A 19,163-nucleotide genomic window follows, 5' to 3' on the forward strand; every position below is an offset into this window, starting at 1 on the left:
ACACAGCATGACTTTATTTGAACAGCACAAGAAAATGAACCAGAACCCCAGAGAATTGTTTTTAATTAAAAAGAGAGAGCAAAAACAGACAAAAAGTCAAATATACAACACTAAATAGAGGAAATGTGGACATAGCATCTCCCTGACTACATACCAGACCATCTGACACTTTGCAACACATGTCTGCATAGCAGTCAGTCCTGCTTATTCCCCCCAGCCTCACATCACACCCATCATACTACCAAGGAAACAGACCCTAAAACTTGTGAAAATATTGTAGGAAACCACAGCATCACATATTTCTCCAAAAGCAATCTTAAAACTGCCCTATCGGGACTGCAGTAGTATAGTCAACCATTACATGACAGTATAAATATTCTTTGCTGCAGTATTGTGGTCACCCTTACAATCCACATATGGTGGTTGAGCTCAAGTGGAAGGGTTTTTTTGCTATTATCCTGGAATTACAGCAATGTTTCTCAATGTCAGCAAATGAAAATGTATGGGATTTCCCAGCCAGTATACTGAGATTGGAAACACTAATTCAGAGGTAAACTCAAGACTTTACCAGTTTTGGCCCAAAATTATCTGCAAAGCTGGGTTAAAATGGCACTACCTAATTTCAGTTTTTAAAAAAATGGACTAGACTTGACAAAGGAACAAAGTATAGGTAGTCCGCAACTTAACAATTCCTTTACAGGTGAACCTCAAAAAATTAGAATATCATGCAAAAATTCATTTATTTCAGTAATGCAACTTAAAAGCTGAAACTAATATATGAGGTAGACTCATTACATGCAAAGTGAGATAGTTCACGCCTTGATTTGTCATAATTTTGATTATTATGGCTGACAGTTCATGAAAACCCCAAATTTACAATCTCAAAAATTAGAATATTACATGAAATTAATAAAACAAGGATTGTACATAGAACAATATTGGACCTCTGGAAAGTATAAGCATGCATATGTACTCAGTACTTGGTTTGGGCCCCTTTTGCATCAATTACTGCCTCAATGCGGCATGGCATGGATGCTATCAGCCTGTGGCACTGCTGAGGGTTATGGAAGACCAGGATGCTTCAATAGCGGCCTTCAGCTCTTCTGCATTGTTCGGTCTCATGTCTGTCATCTTTCTCTTGGCAATGCCCCATAGATTCTCTATGGGGTTCAGGTCAGGCGAGTTTGCTGGCCAATCAAGCACAGTAATCCCATGGGCATTGAACCAGGTTTTGATACTTTTGGCAGTGTGGGCAGGTGCCAAGTCCTAGGTAAATCAGCGTCCCCATAAAGCTCATCTGTGGAAGGAAGCATGAGGTGTTCCAAAATCTCCTAGTAGACAGCTGCGTTGATCCTGGACTTAATGAAGCACAATGGACCAACACCAGCAGGTGACATGGCTCCCCAAATCAACACAGACTGTGGAAACTTCACTCTGGACTTCAAGCATCTTGCAGCGTGTGCCTCTCCATTCTTCCTCCAGACTCTGGGTCCTTGGTTTCCAAATGAGATGCAAAAGTTGCTCTCATCAGAAAAGAGGACTTTGGACCACTGAGCAACAGACCAGATAGGACGCTTCTGAAGTTGTTTGTTGTTCAGGAGCGGCTTGACAAGAGGAATACGACATTTGAAGCCCATGTCCAGGATCCGTCTGTGTGTGGTGGCTCTTGATGCACTGACTCCAGCCTCAGTCCACTCCTTGTGAAAGTCCCCAACACTTTTGAATGGCCTTTTCCTGACAATCCTCTCCAGGTTGCGGTCATCCCTGTTGCTTGTGCACCTATTTCTTCCACACTTTTCCTTTCCACATGACTTTCTATTAACATGCTTTGATACAGCACTTTGGGAACATCCAGCTTCTTTTGCTATTACCTTTTGAGGCTTTCCCTCCTCATGGAGGGTGTCAGTGATGGTTTTCTGCACAACTGTCAGGTCAGCAGTCTTTCTCATGATTGTGATTCCTACTGAACCAGACTGGGAGACCATTTAAAGGCTCAGGAACCTTTTGCAGGTGTTATGGCTTAATTAGCTGATTAGAGTGGGACACTTTGAGCCTAGAATATTGAACCTTTTCACAATATTCTAATTTTTTGAGATTGTGAATTTGGGGTTTTCATGAGCTGTAAGCCATAATCTTCAAAATTATGACAAATCAAGGTGTGAACTATCTCGCTTTGCATGTAATGAGTCTATCTCATATATTAGTTTCACCTTTTAAGTTGCATTACTGAAATAAATGAACTTTTGCACAATATTCTAATTTTTTGAGTTTCACCTGTAGTGACCATTCAGTTACAAAAGCACTGAAAAATGTGACTTATGACCATTTTTCACTGTTATGACGTCTTCAGCATCCCCATGATCATGTGATCAAAATTTAGATGCTTGGCAACTGGTTCATATTTATGACTTGCTGAATCCCAGGGTCATGTGGTCACCTTTTGCGACTTTTTGACAAACAAAATCAGTGGGAAAGCCAGATTTACTTAACAACCAGGTTATTAACTTACCAACTGCAGTGATTCACTTAACAACTGTGGCAAGAAAAGTCATAAAATGGGGCAAAACTCTCACTTAATTAACAAATGTCTCACTTAACAACAGAAATTTTGGGCTCAATTGCGATTGTAAGTTGGGGACTACCTTACTAAACTATCTGAAGCCTGAAGTAAAAACCTTTGGGAAGGGATTCTGAAATACCAATTTTCACTGGAAAACAATTGAGGGTTTCAATGTAAGAGAGTGCTAAAATCTGACAGTAAAGGAATACCCCATATTTTATCCTTTGCTGCCCCTGCTCCCACACTGGGTTTTTATGCTTGTAAAAGAAGTGAAGAGGTTTTAAAGCAGTGAATTTTGAAAGGAATGCTGGGGGGAGGCTCAATAAGGAAACATCATTCCAATTCTTCCTAATTTCACCTAATTTCAACACCCAAGGAACTGTAAGGGAAGCACACCTCCACTCATTTTTTTGTACTTTCACATTATCATCAAGGGAAATCCAAATCCTTGTTTTCCAGGAACAATGAAATTTAGTTGACATTTCCCCCAGCTTCTATCATTCACTTGGACAAAACCTCCATTCTCTTTGAAATCCTATGTAGAAAAAAAAAGTATCCTCATAGCTGCCCAGTTTGGCATCTCTTCCCACACCAGTTGGACTCTTGATGCAAACTCTAGAATGGATAGGAAGGCCTTAGTTTTCCACCAGACTATTTGGATATTGAGCAATATATAGAAAGGGAGGTCTATCTCCAGGCTTAGCAAGTGGTAGATTTCAATACCAGTTCTATAGATGCATTGTTAAATAGGCATGCAATGTCAGTCTATCTGAGAAACAGGCCTTTGGGTCATAGATAATAAAGGCAGTGTTTATGCAGTATGGGTAAGTCTACACAGTGCCTGTTGGAGCTCCCTGCCATTTAGGCTTGGCACGAGAAAACGGCTCCTGCTAGAACACTGTAGCCAGGCTAAATGCAACTACACTATGCTGCATGTGGTGGAGAAGTAATGTTCAGCTATTGTATCCATGCTAGGTGTGCACTGCCTATAAGGGCAATGGTAACAGTGATGCTTGGGAACAAAGCAGACAGGAAAGGATCTTCCTGGTGGGGATGGGGGGAGGAACATACAGGCATGATATACTCTAGTATCTATAAAATATCATACCAGGTCCACATTGGCAAGAGAAAGTAGAAGAGGTCCATGTCAAATCTTGGCAAGCTGCTTTCAGCATGCCTGCTAATTTTTAGCACACTGGGGAGAAATTCTCCACTCCAGTTTTTCCTATGGAACAAGTTGTCATTGTGTTGACTGATGTGGAAATATCTGATCGATAAAGCCCAGGCAGATTTAAGCAGGCTAGGATTACCATTGCATGCATGGAAGCTAACAGAGCCTGGATGACATTCTCCTAGATAAGTCTTCAGGCCAAACAAAGACCAGTCTTTACGCCGTGGGGAGGAGCTGCAGACGATGCTTCCGGCGGATGTGCCTCTGGAGGGTGTTGCGTTCCCCGAAGCGCATGTGGCATGCTTCACACTGGTAGGGCCGCTCACCAGTGTGCACCCGCTGGTGATGGGAGAGCTCTCCAGAGTCACGGAAACGGCGCTGGCAGATGGGACACTGATGAGGCTTCCGGCCCGAGTGGGTGTACTTATGGCGCTCCAAATGGGAAGTGCGCTTGAAAGCTTTGCCACATGCCCGGCAGATGTGGGGCTTGCTTTCTGAGTGAGTAATGCTGTGACGTTGCAGGTAAGACAGGTACTCGAATGTTCGCAAGCACACAGGGCAGCTGTATACCTTGCGCAAGGTCCCCCCACTCCCACCCCCTTCAGGGCCCCCTGGTGTTCCCACTCCCTCTTCCACCAGTACAGTGTAGGGCAGCCCCTGACTGTCAATCAACAGGTAATGCCCTAGTCGAGAGGTTTCTCCTTGGTCGAGGCCTGCTGTAGTCACACCTGGAGCGTGTACCCGCCTATCTGCTCCCGGTAAGCCATTCAAACTCTGAACAAGGGTGCTGCTAGGAGAAGGTGCTGGTGGCCGAGAGAGTTTAGGAGGTGAAGAATGGATATCCTCCCCTTCAACCCGCATCTCCAGCTTGATGTGCTGTCCCACATTGCTTTTGGGTTCTTGCAGGCAATCCAATGTTTCTGAGAATTTATGAGGATCCTTTATAGATTTGGAATGTCTCTGCAGCTCCATAAGTTTTGTCTAAGAATATGAGTGATTTCCTTGGGGCGCAGTACCAAGTCTGTATAAAAAAAAAAAAAAGCAACTGCAACAATTAACCTATGCAATGTAATGATATGTTAATAGTTTTTTTAAAAAAGAAACAGCCACATAGAAACAGCCACAAACTTTTAGGGGTAGAACTGTGAAATTTTAATTAAAATATCCATGTCAACAAGTTGAACAGTTGTGGCTGACATTCAAATATACAACATTAAACAGTTTAAGTGAACAAAATTAGCATCTTAATACAGGTGTTTTTTTGAATGGGTGAAGAAAATGCTTCATTAGGATTGGATAGATTCTCAGTCTGAATTCACATCTCACACAAAATAAGCCACAGTGTTATTTGTTTGGATTTGGCTTAGAGTGGTTATCTTGGCCAACTGTACTTTATTCATCAAACCAAAGCTACATCAAGTTATAGGTCAGAGCAGAAGTGAGTATTTTCTTTCCTTGCTGTCAATGATGGCAGGACAAGTGATATCATCACCAGAGGAGATATAGCTTAAAATATTCTGCAGAGTGGAATTAAATACAGAATGAATACATTTTGCCCCACAGAGGCTTTCAGAACCATTTTTCATTTGTATTTAGCATTTTTGTATTTAAATCCAGGCTATTTTAAAACCTCTCTGCTAATGAGGTTTAGCAGGGCAATTTGGATGGTGCTTTATGCCCTGTCGGTTAAACTTTTCAGCTATGAATCGAGGGACATCCCAAGATTGAACGTGTCTAGTTAAAACTGGATATTTTTCTCTTCGGGGAGATTATTCCAGCTAAGTATCTTTATGATTGCAACCGTCCTAAGGCATCTAAGTAACACTTGATTTGGCAATAAATCCAACTCTGCTATTTCCTTCTATATTTTGGGTGTTACATTTCAAAACCTGATTTTCCCAACTTAAATGTTAACTTATCTTTGAATGAAAAAGCGGAGGATTAGGCTACAAAACTGCAATTTATTATTTCTTTGATGGTATGTAAAGTTTGTAGGCCCAACTGACAGGCATAGCAATCCTAAGCATGCTTAATTAATAAAGCCCTACTGGATACACTAGATTTGGAAACATGCATTCTATATAGCAGCAAACATTTTAAATTGGTAGCAAAGTAACTGACTTTGCCTTGTTCCACTTCCCTTAGCAATGTGATTCTGCAGAATTCTGGGAAATCTGCGCACCTAACACCTGAGCAAAATGCTTATGAACTCTACAAACGTCAAGACTCCTGATCATACCCTAAATAATACCTATGTATTTGCTGTATTTAATAAACATTAGCTTAATTCTTATCATCTCTGTCCATGATAGCCAGATTTTGCCCTTTAAAAATCTGGACCATATAACAGATGTGTAAAATTCATGTCAACAATAACAGAAGAGATGCAAAACAAGAGATCTGAATAAAGATTGACTAGGCTAGGGCAGGCTAACATGATGAGAATTAATCAATTCCTTCTTAAATTTTGCATCTTCCAGATGTGTTGGCACATAAGAATGTAAGAACAGCAATGATGGGTCAGGTCCCAGTAAGTCCAATATTCTGATCTCACACTGGCCAACCCAATAGATTATCTTGGTTCAGGGATGATAGGCTTTGTAAACCAGTGCATTTGCAAGGTTCAGACAGGGGAAATCGGGTCTTCAGAATGAGGCAAAAGACATTATATACACTACAACTTGTAAAGTTGTAATTTCTTAACAAATCAAACCACCACTTCTACTCCTATGTGGCTGTTTGGTCTAGTGGTTAAGGCATAAGGCTAGAAAGATTATGAGTTTCAGTCCTGCTTTAGGCGCAAAGCTACTCTGTTTTTCCTAAAATAAGACATCCCCTGATAATAAGTCCAGTTGGGCTTTTGAGTGCATGCACTAAAATTAACCCCCCCCCAAAAAAAATAAGCCATCCCTGAAAATATTTAAACGCATGCTCCGCCAGTCCCTGCTATTTTCTCTGGTTTCTTCCACACACTCCAAAATAATAAGACCTCCCCGAAAATAAGGCCAATAAGGCTTATTTCGGGGTTCAAAAAAATATTAGACAGGGTCTTATTTTCGGGGAAACATGGTAGCTGGTTAACTTGTGCCAGTCACATTCTCTCAGACTTAGGAAGCAGCCAATGGCAAGACATTTTGAAATCTTGTCCAGAAAAATGCAGGAATTTGTCTCTCTAGGGCAGTTGCCAGGAGTCAACATTGACCCAAAGGGTCCAAAAAACCCACCTAAGGAAAGAATGAAAAAGACTAAGAAATACAGAAAAAATTATCCTGATTTTTAAGAAATATATACTGGTTAATACATCAACATTTCACATGAATTCCAAAATATAACTTACTGAAAAGTGGTGCATGTAGCAATCTTTAAAAATCTTTAGGGAAATAGCAAGAAGTTCCTGATTAGGATGCCTGGCTTTTTGTATGACAGCAGCAACTGGAAAATCAGAGTGCTCAGGTGTCTCCTAGGAATTTTTCTTAAATTTGTGGCTATGTGTTTTCTTCTCAGTTTGAAGGTTTTCATTTCCATCTTAGCCAACCAGATGCTTTGGGAAGTTTGCAGAGGAAATCACAAAAGCAGCAGTGCTCCTTTACTGTTCAAAGTTAAATTGCTTCTGAACATGGAAGTTCAGTATTTTATTTATAACTCTTAAAGGAGAAGCATTCAGTGCCAGTTGAGGATTGAACAGATTGGAAGAAGTGAAGAGCTACACAGCATTTTTGGGACAAGCCAATTTGCACCCCCATAATTCTCCTCCTTGAATATTACATGCCAGTTCCTACCTCTCCAATTAGCATTTGCAATAACTTTTCTTTTCTAGCCTTGGTATCATATGTAGCCTGAGGACTGGCTTATTAAATTCCACAGAACGATTTTGGCAGAAGTCCCATGCACTTCCTCCTTTCTCTCCCAAATAATAGTAGCAACCACATGTAGATGCATATGTAGATGGAATTAAACAGGCTCTAAACTTACCCTGCTTGGGTGATATTCCAATATCTCTGTTCTCAACTCTCATCCCTGCACCTAAGTTTCACAGCAAGGTGCAGTTGGTGCCACCATGCATCTTGTGCTATCAACCTGTAGAAGGATGCCACTGTAATGTCCAGGAGGAGATAAGTGAGGTCTTCGGGCCACCTTATCTAGATGACAAAGTTAACTGGCAGTGGCAGGCAGTGATCCAAGCAAAACCGTGAGCATTATAAATCCAAAATCTCCTTAAGGATGTGCCTGGCAGAACATACCCCTGCCTGAAAGGCTCCCAAAGAAAAAGGCAGCAATGACATCTTCGACAGGGGCAGGCAGCAATCCCGAAGTAACAATCCAGACAGCAGCGAAGTTATCCAAAGCACAGTTATAGCGAAGAGGATTCTTAAGAAAGGTTCCAAGATTGGGAGCATCTACCCAGCAGGCACAACCGGTGGCAAGCAATGCCAAAACATCCTGGCAGATGAATCCAAGCTGATTATTCACTCAAAGGCTTGGTAGAGTTAGCATTGGGCTCCCTGTATCAGCCACCTTCACCCCCAAGCCGCCACGAAACCCGTTTAGCGCTACCGATGTGGGTTTTTTGTGATGAGAAAGAGAGAGAGAGACCGAATCCTTCTGTTCATGGCAGCTGTCACCTACCTTCCCCCCACTCCCCAAAAGCAATAATGGGGGTATATACAGACCAAGGCATCTGCTCCCCTTAGTGTCTCATAGAAGAGAAGGACCAGTCCTAAAGAAAAAGAAAGGAGAAGTCAAGAGCAAGTCGGGAGAAAGAAAGAAAGAAAGAGGGGAAGAGACCCCCGAGGAGAAGGAAAGGAAGGTCTCTGTAAAGGGTGGAGGATCTACCTAGATCAGAGGTGGGTGGGCAAGGCTGGAGAGTGGCGGAGGAGGAGGAGGAGTGAGTGTCACAGCGAAAAACGTCCTGACGGAAACGCAGCAGTTTCTCCCACCGGCTCAGGCTAAAGCGGTTCCCGGGTAAACATTGCGCCTATAGGATTGGGGAAAAACGAGGCGGAATGGAGTTGGGGGTTTCCCCAATTTCTCCCAATGAAGCAAGCGGTCCCGAATCCCAGTCATCCCTATTTCCCCATTTCACCTCCCACGCAAATCCTCTCTCCGTTTACTCCACCTTTGGAGCTGGGGGAGAAGAAGAAACGGGCTTTTTGGTTTATGCGCAATCTTTTCTAAGCGTCCGTGAATCTTAATAGAGGAAGTGAGATGGTAGAATTTTTATTTATTTATTTATTTATTTATTTATTTATTTATTTATTTATTTATTTATTTAGTCACACAGTATATATAAGCATAAGTATGAAATAACTATACAATATATAAGCATATATATGAGTACGTAATAACTATATGAATTGGATATAATGAAAGGAAACAATAGGACAAGAACGGTAGGCACGCTTCTGCTCTTACGCACGCCCCTTACAGACCTCTTAGGAATGGGGTGAGGTCTATAGTAGACAGTTTTTGGTTGAAGCTTTGGGGATTTTGGGAAGAGACCACAGAGTCAGGTATGTATTCCAGGCATTAACAACTCTGTTACTGAAGTCATGTTTTCTGCAATCAAGATTGGAGCGGTTAACATTAAGCTTAAATCTATTGTGTGCTCGTGTATTGTTGCAATTGAAGTTGAAGTAGTCTTCGACAGGAGGAGATTGTAATAGATGATTCTATGAGTTAAACTCAGATCATGTTGAAGGCGGCGGAGTTCTAAATTTTCTAAACCCAGGATTTCAAGTCTGGTGGCATAAGGTATTTTGTTGTATTCAGAGGAGTGGAAAACTCTTCTTGTAAAATATTTTTGGACACGTTCGATTGTATTGATGTGAAATGTGGTATGGATTCCAGACAGTCGAGCTATATTCAAGAATTGGTCTAGCAAATGTTTTATATGCTCTGGTTAGTAGTGTAGTGTTTTTGGAAAAGAAGCTACACAAGATTAGGTTTACAACTCTTAAAGCCTTTTTTGCAATGTAGTTGCAGTGGGCTTTGGCACTTAGATCATTTGATATGAAAACTCAAAGGTCTTTAACAGGGTGGGGGGTCATCTGCAAGGTAATGTCCCTCAAGCTTGTACTTAGTGTTTAGGTTCTTTTTTCCAATATGTAAGACTGAGGATTTGCTGGTTGAGATTTGGAGTTGCCAAGTTTTAGACCATTCAGATACAAAGTCAAGGTCTTTTTGAAGGGTAGCTATATTGTTGGTGGTGTTAAATAGTTTGACATCATCAGCAAAGAGAACACAATTACTTGTAATATGGTCACAGAGATCATTAATGTATAATATGAAGAGTGTTGGTCCAAGAACGCTGCCTTGGGGAATGCCACTTTTGACAGGAACAGGATTTGATAGAGCATTGCCAATTTTGACCACTTGTTGTCTGTTTGACAGGAAAGATGTTATCCAATTGTGGAGGGGTCCTGAGATGCCGTAGGATTTTAGTTTTAGGAGAAGTTTATCATGTACTACTGAGTCAAAAGCTTTACAGAAGTCTATGTAAATTGCATTTATTGCTTTGCCTTGATCAAGATTTGTAGTCCATATGTTTTTGCAGTGGAGAAGTTATAAGTTACATGATAATTTTTTTCTGAAACCAAATTGTTTATTAGAGGGTAGGTTGTTTGTTTCTAGGTGGAGGGTAATGGATTGGTTGATGATAGATTCCATTACTTTGCAGGTGACGCAACATAGAGAGATTGGTCTGTAATTTTCAATTAGGCTGGGATCTCCTTTTTTGAAGACTGGGATGACTGTGGTTTGTGACCAAAGTTTGGAAAGGGAACTGGTCGTGAAAGCTTTTTCAAAGATTATGCTTAGGGGTTCTGCTATATTAGTAGAAAGCTTTTTTAAGAAGTATGCATATAGTCCATCAGATCCAATAGATAGGGTTGGTTTCAGTTTGCGAAGAGCTTTTTCAACATTATCTTCTATGAAATTTATTTGTGTTAAGTCGTTGTATTCATTGTTGGTACGATAGGGGAATGTCGGGTATGAGCCATTACTGTTAACAAAGACTGAGCCAAAGAATGTGTTAAAGATGTTTGCTTTAGCTGTTTCATCATTATATTGTTTGCGGTTAGATTCTTTTAGTGGTGGGATGGATCTCGAGACTTTAAGTTTGTTGTTTACAAAATTATAAAAAGCACAATTGGAATTTGTGCGCAGAAGGTCTTCTTCTTGCTTGGTGTGGTAATTAGTGCATTCAATTTTTATTTGGTTGCATATATTTCTGTAGTGGTTTTTGAAATTTGCTACATAGCCCTTTTTATTTCTTCTCCAGAGGGATTTTTTTTTGGATTGGAGCTTTTTTATTGATATGGGTAAATAGTTTTTTCTGATTTTGGTGGTGATTTGTGATATGTACAGTTTAATGATTCTATTGATTTCAAGTAGGAAAACTCTGTAGTAGTCTTCAGTAGTGATACAGGTTGAGAATAGACTGCCAGTCAAGAGATGAAAGGTTGATGTTTATAAGGTTGTAGTTGGCTTTTTTGAAATTATAGTTTGGAATACCATTATTATGACGGTATTTGTAAGGGCGTATGTTGAGACAAAAGTCTATCATGTTGTGGTGATTGGAGATTGGTTGGTTGAACGTTGGTTGGTTGAGGGTTTTGTACGATGGATGTTTTGAAGTTTAGTGCGACGGATGGTTGGATGCTTTGATTGAAGTGGGCTTGGGTGTTGGCCAATTGACTGTAGGTTTTTCTTTTTATGCAGTCAGCACGGTAGTCAATGTAAAGGTTGGATTCACCTTCGTCTTGCCGTCATTTGAGTTCTGTGCGAAGTTCACGGGAGCGAATTTGTTGCAGAAATGATAGGTCAGGTTTTCCTCTAAGTTTGTTGAGGCTAGGGTTGGCTCTGGCAATTGTGTTTATAGTATGAATGAACTTTCGTTTGCTGATCTCATTTTTGCAGATGACTCTACAGAATTTAGGCGCCACTGAACCATCACTGTTTTTGAATTCAAGTCCATCTCTGGAGACTTCAGTTATTTCACTAGGGTGGAAGATGGATGAATTGTAATTTAAAATGATGTTACGTATTTTATTGATATCTGGTTCATTTGTATTATCTAGTCCAAATAATATAGCATTTTTACGTTTTCGTTCTCTCTCACTGGTATCTTTTACTAATATTGCTACGTTGTTTGGTTGATTGGTAGATGTTTGTGGTTTAGTTTGTATAAAAGGCAATGTTTTTTGGATTGGGAAAATAATAAGAATAAAGGTACCCTGGCTGTGGCTCCTTCCAGCGCAGGGAGAGTCAACCGTTCCTGCAAAAGTTTTGGGGTATTTTTTCCCTCCTCTTGAAAGTTTTTTTTTTTTTTTTGCATCCAGCCAGAAATTTTGTGTTTGGAATGAAACCCTGCGGTCCCTTATCTACCTTCTATTCGTAGGACGCTTCTCTTCTAAGCACAAATGCAAAAATTCCAGATTTCCAGAAAAGAAGGAAAAAATTGCAGACTACTGTCAGCTAGGCAGTGTCGTCTGGCGACGCCCAGGGGAAGGGCCTTCTCTGTGGGGGCTCCCACCCTCTGGAACGAACTCCCCCCAGGATTCCGTCAACTTCCGGACCTCCGAACCTTCCGTTGTGAGCTTAAAACACATTTATTCATCTGTGCAGGACTGGACTAGATTTTAAATTTATAGTGGTTTTAATTGGTTTTAATATTTATACTATTTTTTAATAATTTGGCTTTTAGAATAAGTTTTTTAATGGTTATCTTAATTTGTACATATATGTTTTTTACTTGCCTGTGAACCGCCCTGAGTCCTCTGGGAGATAGGGCGGTATACAAATACGATTAATTAATAAATAAATAAATAAATAAATAAACCAGGAGCATTACTTAGGTGACTCTGAGGACACAGATAAAATGTGTCCAAATGCTTCAACGACCCTCTAAAAGGATGGCCAGCTGTCTACAAGGAATATAAATCTTTCCATTCCCCACCATCTAGTCAGAGTCGAAGAAGCTTCTTGGATGAGAAGCGAAATGTCTTCCAAGAAAAAAACAACAAGAAAGTCCAGTTGCTCCTGAAAAAGCACTTTTGGGACAACCATGACCTGGATGATTGAGAATCTCTATAGACAAATGCAAAAAGTTAACACAGGCATTTTGGTTTTTAACCCTGCCAGTTGTCTTCTTAGTAATTTATTCTCTCCTTCAAGACTTTGCTTCTATTCAAATCATCCAATCCCTGCTAATATTTGTGCTGTCTGAAAAAGACAATTGTGATGGGAGCTTCATATCAAGTGGTCTGTTTTGAAGCTTTGCTCACTACCAGGTATTTTTTGCCTAAAATATAGGGAAAGATCTCCTGACCTATCTTATCAAACTAAAAGTACTCTGTGTATGAAGTTTAAGAAGGATTTGGACTTTCGGACCGCCACTCAACACCGCAGGGAGACGGGGCCAATGCGCTGGTTCCGTCCCAGGCGCCTGATGGATCCGGAGAGGTTCCTGACGGAGCTTGGGCCACTCCCTGGTGATCTGGCCCACGGCTCGGCCAAGGAGCTTGTCACGACCTGGGAACGGGCCGCAGCGGGCGCTTTGGACCGTGTTGTGCCTTTGCAGCCTCTGACCGGGCGTAGGTCTCAACCAGCTCCCTGGTTTTCCGAGGAGCTGAGGGAGATGAAACGCCGGAAAAGACGCTTAGAGAGTGTCTGGAGGGCCAGCTGTTCTGAAGCTGATCGAACACTAGTTAGGTCTCATATTCAGACCTACCTAGTGGCATTGAGAGAGGCCAAGTGGGCCTATGTCTCTACCCTCATTGCATCGGCAGATAACCGCCTGGCCTCCCTGTTTAGGGTGACTCGCTCTCTCCTCCATTAGGAGGGGCGCGATGATCCCTTACAGGGTTGTGCTGAAGATTTTAGTAAGTATCTGTACGATAAAATCGCTCAGCTCCAGGACGGTTTGGACCAAAATTGGGTAGTTTCAGGCGAGGTGACGGAGGCAAGTCTTGTTGAGCCTATCTGGGAGGAGTTTGATCCTGTGGCTCCCGAGGACATGGACAGGTTGCTGGGGCGGCTGAATGCCACCACATGTTTATTGGACCCGTGTCCCTCCTGGTTGGTACTGGCCACTCGGGAGGTTACACGAGGCTGGCTCCAGGGAATTGTTAACACTTCTTTGAGGGAGGGTGTTGTTCCCACCGCCTTGAAAGAGGCGGTGGTGAGGCCCCTCCTCAAGAAGCCCTCCCTGGACCCAGCTGTTTTGGGAAATTACCGTCCAGTCTCCAACCTTCGCTTTGTGGCGAAGATTGTTGAGAGTGTGGTGGCATATCAGTTACCCCAGTACCTGGATGAATCTGTCTATCTAGACCCGTTCCAGTCCGGTTTCCGGCCTGGGTACAACACGGAGACGGCTTTGGTCGCGTTGGTGGATGACCTCTGGAGGGCTCGGGACAGGGGTTATTCCTCTGCCCTGGTCCTGTTAGATCTCTCAGCGGCTTTTGATACCATCGACCATGGTATCTTGCTGCGCTGGTTGGAGGGTTTGGGAGTGGGAGGCACCATTTTACAGTGGTTCTCCTATCTCTCTGACCGGTCGCAGACGGTGTTGACAGGGGGGCAGAGATCGACTTCGAGGCGCCTCCTGTGTGGGGTGCCACAGGGGTCGGTTCTCTTGCCTCTCCTGTTCAACATCTACATGAAGCCGCTGGGTGAGGTCATCAGTGGTTTTGGGGTGAGTTATCAACTGTACGCTGATGACACCCAGCTGTACATTTCCACCCTGGACCACCCCAATGAAGCTGTCGAAGTGCTGTCTCGGTGTCTGGAGGCCGTGCAGGTCTGGATGGGGAGAAACAGGCTCAAGCTCAACCCCTCCAAGACTGAGTGGCTGTGGATGCCGGCAACCGCTGCTGCCTGTTGGGGGCAAATCATTGGCCCCAATGGAGAGGGTGCGTAATCTAGGCGTTCTCCTGGATGGACGGTTGTCTTTTGAAAATCATTTGGCGACCGTCTCCAGGAGAGCTTTTTACCAGGTACGCCTGGTTCGCCAGTTGCGCCCCTTTCTAGACCGGGATTCCCTATGCACGGTCACTCATGCCCTCGTCACTTCTCGCCTAGACTATTGCAATGCTCTCTACTTGGGGCTCCCCTTGATGAGCACCCGGAGGCTCCAGTTGGTCCAGAATGCAGCTGCGCAGGTGATAGAGGGAGCCACTCGTGGCTCTCATATAACACCTCTCCTGCGCAAGCTGCACTGGCTACCTGTGGTCTTCCGGGTGCACTTCAAGGTACTAGTTACCACCTTTAAAGCACTCCATGGCATAGGACCCGCATATCTGCGGGACCGCCTTCTGTTACCATATGCCTCCCACCGCCCGGTGCGCTCCCATAGAGAGGGTCTCCTCAGGGTGCCGTCAGCCAAACAGTGTCGGCTGGCGACCCCCAGGGGGAGAGCCTTCTCTGTGGGGGCACCTACCCTCTGGAATGAGCTTCCTCCTGGACTCCGTCAACTTCCCGACCTCCGGACCTTTCGCCGCGAGCTGAAGATGTATCTATTCTTTCGAGCAGGACTGGCATAACATGGGTTTTAAATTGGATTTTAAACGGGGTTTTATATCAGGTCTTTTATAATTTTAATTTGGCCATATTGAATAAGTTTTTTAAATGGATTTTATTGTATATTGTATTATATTTTATCTGGCTGTTAACCACCCTGAGTCCTTCGGGAGAAGGGCGGTATAAAAATTAAAATATTATTATTATTATTATTATTATTATTATTATTATTATTATTATTATTATTATTATTATTATTATTATTAGGATTAACAGATATAAATGTAGCATTTCCCATTAGGGAACAGAATTACAGTTGTAAGGGATCTTGGAGGTCCAACATCCTAGTCAATCAGGGTATATACCATTCCAGACAAATGGCTGTCCAACCTCTTCTTAAAAACCTCTAATGATGGAGCATTTCTAGAGGCAAGCTGTTCCACTGATTAATTGTTCTTACTACTCTATTAGGACATTTCTCCTTAATTCTAGGTTGGATTTCTCTTTGCTAAGCTTCCATCTTTTTTATCTTTCCCTCAGATGCTTTGGAGAATAAGTTGACCGCCTCCTCTCTGTGATAGCCTTTCAAATATTGGAAGACTGCTATCACGTCAACTCTGGTCCTTCTCTTTATTAAACCAGAAATTTCCGGTTCTCCCAACCGTTCATCGTACAGTTTACCCTCCAGTCCCCTAATAATCTTTGTTGCTCTTCTCTACATTCTTTCTAACATCTTTTTTGTATTGTGGCGACCAAAAGGCAGCATTCCAAATGCGATCTCACCTGTGCAATATAAAGTGGTGCTATCATTTCACAGGATTTTGAAACTATCCCTCTCTTAATGCAGCCTAGAATTAGAATTTGAACTAAAACCTAGAACTAGAGTCTAAAATTAGGACTGGGACTAGAACAGCTGAACAGTTAGGCATTATGGCACAATAATGCTGCATAGACTATATTAATTATCAGCTATTTAAACATCAGCTAGATGATATCACCAGTAAATAGATATTTTGTTTAGAACTCTCCTACAGGTTTTCCCTCAAACAGCAGTTTTGTGAGGTAGGTTGAGTGAGAGAGAAAGATTCACCCAAATAGCTTCCATAGCTGAGGGTGAATTTGAAACTGGGTCATCCCAGTCTTATACAGGTAGTCTTTGTCTTATAACTATTAATTTAGTGACCGTTCAAAGTTATGATGGCACTGATGGCCATTGTAGCATCCCCATAGTCATATGATCAAAATTCAGATGCTTGGCAACTAGTTCATATTTATAACACGTCCCTGGGTTATGTGATCACTTTTTGCAACCTTCTGACAAGCAAAGTCAATGGGGAAGCCAGATTCACTTAACAGTGTTGCTAACTTAACAACTGCAATAATTCACTTAACAACTGTGGCAAGAATGATTGTAAAATAGGGCAAAAATTACTTAATTGTCTTACTTAGCAACATACATTTTGGTTGTAAGTTGAGGATTACCTATAGTATTAGACCAGGGCTGTCAAACTCCCGGCCCGTGAGCTGGATGTGTCATGCACTAGCCATGCCCACACCCGGTTTAGTGAAGGGGGGAAAAGTCCCGATGCGTCATGTGATGCCGCCATGATGATGTGAGTTTGACACCCCTGTACTAGACCATAACAACTACACTACACTTGCTAAATATTAGACTTAATAACAGAAAAGAATATTTGTAGCTCAGAGTTGAACTATGGAGTCCTTGGTGTTCTTTGAGCTTTGTTGTTTGTTTGCAGATGTTTAAATATATAACTAGAGAGCATCATATTCAGTGCTGATTATAAATAAAATAACCTCGGATCGCAAACTTCCAGGGAAGGCACTATAGTTTTGTTCACAGATTTCCTTTAATTGCTGAAAATGATCAGATTGCAGCATTGTCACATCCTGAAAAACTTACTGTTTTCTACCATTTTTCAGCTTGAACAATGGTTATTAGTAGACCAGAGGAATGCTGTCGATATAATTTACTTGGACTTCAGTAAAGCATTTGATAAAGTAGACCATAACCTACTACTAGATAAAGTAGAAAAATGTGGGTTAGACAGCACCACCACCAGATGGATTCGTAACTGGCTGATCAACCGCACTCAACGTGTAGTCCTCAACGGAACTACATCCACATGGAGGGAAGTATGCAGTGGAGTACCCCAAGGCTCTGTTTTAGGCCCAGTACTCTTCAACATCTTCATCAATGACTTGGACAAGGGGATAGATGGGGAACTCATCAAATTTGCAGATGACACCAAGCTGGCAGGAATAGCCAACACTCCAGAAGATAGGCTCAAGTTACAGAAAGATCTTGACAGACTTGAACATTGGCGCTATCTAACAAAATGAAATTCAACAATGAAAAAAGTAAGGTTCTACATTTAGGCCAAAAAAACAAAATGCACCAGTACCGTATATGTGGTACCTTGCTCAATAGTAGTACCTATGAGAGGGATCTTGGAGTCTTAGTGGATAACCATTTAGATATGAGCCAGCAGTGTGCAGCAACTGCGAAAAAAGCCAACACAGTTCTGGGCTGCATAAACAGAGGGATAGAATCAAGATCACGTGAAGTGTTAGTACCACTTTATAATGCCTTGGTAAGGCCACACTTGGAATATTGCATTCAGTTTTGGTCGCCACGATGTAAAAAAGATGTTGAGACTCTAGAAAGAGTGCAGAGAAGAGCAACAAAGATGATTAGGGGACTGGAGGCTAAAACATATGAAGAACGGTTGCAGGAACTGGGTATGTCTAGTTTAATAAAAAGGACTAGGGGAGACATGATAGCAGTGTTCTAATATCTCAAGGGTTGCCACAAAGAAGAGGGAGTCGAGCTGTTCTCCAAAGTACCTGAGGGTAGAACAAGAAGCAATGGGTGGAAACTGATCAAAGAAAGAAGCAACTTAGAACTAAGGAGATATTTCCTGACAGTTAGAACAATTAATAAGTGGAACGACTTGCCTGCAGAAGTTGTGAATGCTCCAACACTGGAAATTTTTAAGAAAATGTTGGATAACCATCTGACTGAGATGGTGTAGGGTTTCCTGCCTGGGCAGGGGGTTGGACTAGAAGGCCTCCAAGGTCCCTTCCAACTCTGCCTACGTAACACTCTTCTACCAATGAAATGATTTCAGAGTATGGTAACTGTGGCCTTGCATCATGTTAACCATAAGATAATTTATCTGTGCCTCAATTAGCATATTATGTAAACAACGTCCTTTATGGCTTACCATAGTGTGGGAAACTTGCAATTATGGCTTTCTCAATAAATCATGGTAAAATAAAATCTATTAAGCATGTCTTGATGCAGTGCAAACAGAATGTGGGAGAAGGGAGAGGATTTCAGCTGGTTTGTAAACCTCTATTACCCAGCTTATTTTTGGAAACAAAGCAGGCTAGGGTAACTGGTAACTGCTTGGAGCAAAAACCAGTAATGATAATGATGTTATCCATTCAGGTGTGTCCAACTCTTGGTGAGTCTATGGGACATATCTCTCCACATCTTCCAATCTTGCATTACTTCTTTGAGTTGGTCTATGCTGGGGTAGTCAACCTTTTTATACCTACCGCCCACTTTTGTATCTCTGTTAGTAGTAAAAATTTTAACCGCCCACCGGTTCCACAGTAATGCGCCATGTATAGAGACGACTTCCGGTGTCCAGTGGCAACGGACGTCTGGAAGGCTTCTCTTGCCTCCAGCGCCCGAATCCGGCCGCCGCCGAGGCCCTCAGGGGCCAGGTGTTCCGAAAAGGACACCTGCCGCACGGACGGCTCGCCAGGGGTCTCCCAGCCGACATACAGGACTGTGGGGACCGATGCTGGCGCGTCCTAGGCTTGGCGGGGTTTGGAGGCCACAGGCCGCGGCCATTATTTTGGTCGCCGCCTGGGCCGCTGTGCCCG

At 42.4% G+C, this 19,163-nt stretch overlaps 2 protein-coding genes across 7 annotated transcripts in view; one reads left to right on the top strand and one right to left on the bottom strand.

Annotated features, from left to right (window-relative positions):
- Window positions 1-19,163, top strand: part of CCDC106 (coiled-coil domain containing 106) — a 74,286-nt gene that overhangs the window by 35,011 nt on the left and 20,112 nt on the right. The window contains exon 1 of one of the 5 annotated variants that reach the window (XM_058181754.1): window positions 8,715-8,939. The exons of 1 other annotated variant lie outside the window; for it this stretch is intronic. The gene's annotated coding sequence lies outside the window, so the exon portion shown is untranslated. Of the gene's footprint in view, window positions 1-8,714; window positions 8,940-9,057; window positions 9,242-19,163 lie in introns of those variants that run through there. 3 more of the 5 variants (XM_058181757.1, XM_058181761.1, XM_058181756.1) reach the window with 3 other exon arrangements.
- LOC131197547 (zinc finger protein 581-like) lies at window positions 3,935-8,607 on the bottom strand. 2 transcript variants are annotated; one of them, XM_058181762.1, is made up of 2 exons: window positions 7,704-8,607; window positions 3,935-4,752 (listed from the first exon to the last, which is right to left on the bottom strand). In XM_058181762.1, exon 2 carries the CDS (start codon window positions 4,701-4,703, stop codon window positions 3,948-3,950), a length of 756 nt encoding a protein of 251 aa, XP_058037745.1. In that variant the 5' UTR covers window positions 4,704-4,752; window positions 7,704-8,607; the 3' UTR covers window positions 3,935-3,947. The 2 variants fall into 2 exon arrangements, with proteins under 2 accessions (XP_058037745.1, XP_058037746.1); XM_058181763.1 differs by having other exon boundaries at window positions 7,069-8,607.

This window comes from Ahaetulla prasina, chromosome 4 (genome assembly GCF_028640845.1).
Source record: "Ahaetulla prasina isolate Xishuangbanna chromosome 4, ASM2864084v1, whole genome shotgun sequence".
In the NCBI taxonomy this organism is placed as follows: Eukaryota; Metazoa; Chordata; class Lepidosauria; order Squamata; family Colubridae; genus Ahaetulla; species Ahaetulla prasina.